Source organism: Salvia miltiorrhiza, chromosome 5 (assembly GCF_028751815.1).
Source record: "Salvia miltiorrhiza cultivar Shanhuang (shh) chromosome 5, IMPLAD_Smil_shh, whole genome shotgun sequence".
Taxonomy (NCBI): domain Eukaryota; kingdom Viridiplantae; phylum Streptophyta; class Magnoliopsida; order Lamiales; family Lamiaceae; genus Salvia; species Salvia miltiorrhiza.
Genome location: NC_080391.1, coordinates 32818947 through 32824254, shown reverse-complemented (window position 1 = coordinate 32824254; position 5308 = coordinate 32818947). Strand labels below are relative to the sequence as shown.

At 39.7% G+C, this 5308-nt stretch overlaps 1 protein-coding gene across 4 annotated transcripts; it reads right to left on the bottom strand.

Moving 5' to 3' along the window:
• Window positions 1-961: 961 nt before the first annotated feature.
• LOC130986891 (protein GRAVITROPIC IN THE LIGHT 1-like) lies at window positions 962-4995 on the bottom strand. 4 transcript variants are annotated; one of them, XM_057910428.1, is made up of 3 exons: window positions 4653-4995; window positions 4254-4368; window positions 962-2482 (listed from the first exon to the last, which is right to left on the bottom strand). In XM_057910428.1, the coding sequence occupies exon 3, from the start codon at window positions 2480-2482 to the stop codon at window positions 1133-1135; it is 1350 nt and encodes a 449-aa protein (XP_057766411.1). In that variant the 5' UTR covers window positions 4254-4368; window positions 4653-4995; the 3' UTR covers window positions 962-1132. The 4 variants fall into 4 exon arrangements, with proteins under 4 accessions (XP_057766411.1, XP_057766410.1, XP_057766413.1 ...); XM_057910427.1 differs by lacking the exons at window positions 4254-4368; window positions 4653-4995 and adding an exon at window positions 3527-4227; XM_057910430.1 differs by lacking the exons at window positions 4254-4368; window positions 4653-4995 and adding an exon at window positions 3495-4226.
• Window positions 4996-5308: the final 313 nt, after the last annotated feature.

Genomic DNA, 5308 nt, shown 5'->3' with positions numbered 1-5308 from the left:
ATTTAAGAATTAAAATTTATGATATGAATAAACTCCATATATGTCATAATTCCTTTTTTTTTTTTTTCAAATCCCACCGAGGAAATGCACCTCCATTTTATACTACGTTCTCCGTCACATTTGACTTGACCTTTTTTTTTTTTTTGAGTAATTAATCATTTGACACACTACATATGAGCCTTGGGCACATAGAAAATACTATCCTTCTCGTTTAACTTGACCTATTTTCTAAGTAATTATCTGACACTACATTAAATATGAGCACACGTAGAAAATAAAGGGAGTTAATTTAAAATACTTGTCTAATTAGGTTGCATGTGACATTGACTTAATCTCTTGTCTTGTAACCACATCTTTTAAAGCTTTTGCACATGATTTTTTTGCTATCATCCGCCGAATTATTTCCTTCATCTTCTTGCCTAACTCCTTCAATAATTTCTTCTTTAATTAAAGCATACAAAATTTGTTGCTCATCTGGATGATTAAGGAAGACATCCATGTCCATATGGTTGTTATATATGGTGAAATTCTTTTATCTGACTATTTAACTCTTTGAGTATAATTGTTGATTCCCTTCATATATATATATTTGCAAACACTTTAAAATAAAAATAATAAAGAAGTTTTTCATCTTAGACAGTATAATAGAGAGGCAGGGGAGATTGGAGAGACGCCCTAATTATGAGGATGTCTGAGTTGGATAATTATTGTTTTATTTTGTCTTGTTGGAAACTTGTGCGATCATAAATTTAAATGTGATTGGAAATTGATGATGCATTCAATCAACTCTCATGATAATTACAGATACCATATTTCTTTGATTTGTATACTTGTGCTGTAAAACCTTGAACCAATCTAAGCATGGAGATATATATATGTAAATTTGTTGAATATCGGTTTTCCTTTTCTCAGCAACAGTGGAAAACACAATATGTAATAAGATTGTAACAGCAAGCAGGCCTTGAGGCAAGCAAATAACGTCTAAATCAATAAATTTACCTATTATACAACCAAAGCCACAATATACACTTAGCATCATCCTCCACTAACCAAGCTATTAACAAAATTGGAAGCTCTAACAAAAGCACATATTTTTCAACAAAAACTAGCCTAAAATGAAGCCACCAATACTTCAGCACAGATAAACTTGACATTGAACGACAGTCTTACCGATCACAAATCCCGGTACGACGCTCAAAGCCACCTGAGGCTCCGACAGCAGCAGGCCATCTTCGCTCAAGCTTTCCATGTAGACCTCCGAGAACCGGCTCCCCTTCTTCACTTGGAATACGCTGATCTCCGGTTCGAAAGATAGAGCCAAGCAATGCAGGAGCCAGACGCGCTTCGCCATCTCACTGAATGCCAAGAAGAAAGGCGTCTCCGGCAGTCCACCCGAGGCCATCGAATCCCTCTGATCCAAACTGCCGAAGAGAGAGGCTTCCATCCTCGGGTGCACAAGCCTCAAGTATTTTGTACGGCAGAAAGTTGCGAATGCCGACTTAGGTTTCCATGCTAGGTAATCTGCCGGCTTTGCAGATTTCAGCTCGACGAATCTGTTGAAGAATAGGCTGCGCCTCTTGTCCCTCTCCGGCATGGGCTTTTGGGGGGAGAAATCTGGGCAGTTGAAGCCATCGAACATTTGTTTGCACACAAAGGACTCAAATGCAAAGCACTTATGGCTTGGTTTCCTGAAACAAGTGCCCGGTTCAATCGAGTTGCCTGCTGCATCCAAATCCCAGTCAGCACATCTCATCTCTGTGATCAACACCTGCACGAAGCTTCGAATATATTTCAGCGTCTGCCGGTAGTAGGACAGGAAGTTTCCGGCCCTCAAGTCGGACAGCTGAATGTTGTCGGGGATGACAAACTGCCCGCTCGAGCTCAGTCTCCTCTCGAGCAACTTGTTAGCCTTATTGGCTTCTGATAGTTTCCCTTTGAGAGAGAAAGTCTCTGAGTCTTTGAGTTTGAGCAGAGAGTCGAGCTTCTTAGCCGTGACCTCGTAGATTTTCAGAGTGCTCTTCTGCTCTTTAATTTCGGATAAAACCAACATGGTGGCTGGGGACGCCTCATCCAGCTGTTTCTTCAAGTAAGATCGCTTCAACTCAGACAGATACTTGAGCTCGGATATGACTATCTTGTCAGCCGCTTGAATTCCATCAGCGTCGTGAGGAGATTGAGCAAACTGCATCTCGGCATATGCGGCTTTAACAGCAGATACTGCAGCAAACAGTTTCGAGAGAAAGGCTTCTTTGACTATCCTGTCATCCTGCTGCAGGAGCTCCTCCTCGTCTTCGTCCTTGAAAGTGGAAACCTCGAAGTGCTTAAAATGATCTTTCTCTGTTTTGTCACGAGACTTCGTCTTTCGAATACCATCATCGTCTGGAGCTATACCAGTGAATGCATGGATGTGCATAGCCTTGGCAATAGCGCGCGCCAATCTACTCTTACTCGGTGTGACCGCAGAGCGTTTCACCGAATCCATCTGAATCAACAAAAAAGCGGATGATGATGACAATAAGGAAAGCAGATCTAATATTCAGAATGATATTTGACCACAATAATTATTCATAGTAAGCATGTGTGATAACAAATACAAGAAAGAAGAGGGATATTAAAGGCATGTAGAATGCCTATTTGGCTAAAACTTTGAAAATCAAGAAAGGGGACCCAAAGTGGGAAGACGATAAAAGATTAACACAAAAGGTTGACAGAATTAGGTAAATTAAATTTGGCATAAGGCATAGAAAATTTAATTCCCAACTAGACAAAGTCCTGCAAATTATTATTTAGGAAAAGAATAATTGGAGGAATAAACAACTAATTGAAAAGTTAGGTAAAACTTATTATTCATAATATTCTACTAGAGAATACAATGTTTGACCCCTTAAAAAACAATACCTTAAACGCTTCCGACCTTTCCTAGCTAGTGGAATTATTTTCTTATTTTTTTTCCAGACAGCAAGATATAGCAATATGAACCCAAATCCGAAATAAAATATATGAGCAGAAGCTGTGATGGAGACAGACACTTACATGGAAATAGAAATGGAAATCTTGTGTACTAATAAACTATAGTTTCAAAGCAATTCACCATACGTTAAGACAAAAGGAGTCCCACAAGGCTCAAATTAGGCATGTCTCAAACAAAAACCTTGTCTTCTGTTGGTAACAACCAACAGGGTGGAAACAGTCACAAATTCCTAAAATCCACTCATTCTTAATGATTTTATTATTCTACCAATAATCCTTGAGCCAACCACATCATTAGATTAATTGAAAACTACCCAGAAAATCACAGGCTGTATGCACCGGATTCCTTTCATTAGCAAGCATAGCAACAGCCCAAAACGAGCAAAGAACATCAGCCACGCATGAATTATTTTTATAAGTCTACCAACAACATATGGCAAGTACATGTACCATAGTCTATATGAGTCACAAAATTGAGAATGTTTGCAACTGCTGTGGATGAATGGTTAAACAGAGTAACATACCACATAGATAATAAAAATGTAGGAGAATTCACCATTGGCATATACTGATCAACTTGGCTTCCAAGAAGCGATCAAGTGTCGACATCACATTGAATAAAACGAGAAGGTGAGTGTATAGAGCCAATAAAGCTTTATCCTCACTTATCTCACATCAGCTAAATGAAAATCTTACATAGATGCAACACAATTTGTCGGCATACAAATCTACCCCAATGCAAAACGTTTAATATGTGAACTACTAATCCAAATGCAGCACTTCCAATCCACCTAACACAATAAAGTTGACAAGGAAAACCACTCCATCTATTAGGTAACAACCATTTGGGACCAAATAAATATGATTGTTGATTTGTTTCATCCAATACAGAAACAACCATAGCCCCCGGTTCACTGAGTGAGTCAGTGAACCGGGGACTAGCTAGGGCCACGTCAGCTATCCAACACTAGAAAGAAATCCTAGCAATCACTATATAGAAGAGACATAATTTATCATGATGCAGTCATGATTCATAACCGTCCAACGAGTTTTGAAAATCCACACCACACATCAACCAATGGATAAAACCACAGTCCATAAAAGTAGTTTTCATCCCTGCAAATTTTCTGGACCCCACATTCTTCACTCACATGATAAAAATACAAACCAGGTGGGGTGATCACGTGGCACTCACGTGACAAAATTTACCATGATCCTCTACAACAGGAGGAGGTAAAAAAGAAAATGAACCGTACGAGGTAAAGAGAGATTTTGGTTTTTACCAACACGAAAAATTAAGCTCGCCGTCCGAGAAATCTTTAACCGAATGAAGCTGCGGATATGGACGGAGAGAAAAAAATCGATGACAACGCCGTGAATTACCGAACTCTTCAGCCCCTGATGTCAAAGACCAGGAAAACGTCAAAGAAAGAAGACATAAATGTACACGCACGTGAGCGTGTAGTGTGTGTATTTGTATGTGCCTCAAAGCCAAAGGACAAAGAAAGGTGGAATCTTTATGCACAAAAAGTTTAACCCGGAGAAAGAAATAGTGTATGTCTATATCATTAGAACAAAACAAGAAGCCAAACAAAAATCCAGTCTTTTTTAAAAATGTAAGAATCTAATAATGAAAGCAAATGGGAACAAACAAACACAAGGAGAAGTTTGTAGAGAAATACTTTCTCACACCCATGCACCTCGCAAGGAAAATGTCTCCGTTCAATCAGAGCTTGGTTATTGGGTCTGGAAAGGAAGAGTTTAGACTTGAGAGAGAGAGAGAGAATGAAAATGACGAGCGGGTGAATGGGAGAAGGCTGGACAGAAGTAGGCATTGGGAATTAGAAACACACGGAGAACAGAGTGGGGACAAATTCCTTATTTCGGAGACTCTTTGGACGCTTTTGTCCTTCGCTTTGGAAGTCGTGCTACTCTCAATATCTCTTCCACCCCGCGAGGTTATATTGGTAAATTCGAGCTCTGTCTTAGTAACGCGGTGCTTGTTTTTACAGGCGAAATACTAACATTACATATAAGGGTGAGAATTTAAAATGTACTCCCTCCGTCCCAATAATGAAGTCCCCTTTCTTTTGGGCACGGGTATTTAGGAGAGTTAAAGTAGATGTAAAAACAGTAGGGACCACATAATTAGTGTTTTAATTAGTATTATTTTATTTCTTAATTAACACTCACACAAAACACTCAATCCCTAAATCGCTAAGGAGAGAGCCGCCTCCTCCGACAACTCCGCCGCCAGCCTCCCTCTGAAATTCGGCAGCCGCAGCGGTTAGCAAGGCCAACACAACAAGCTTCGATTTCCGGCAGCCGCAGCGGTTAG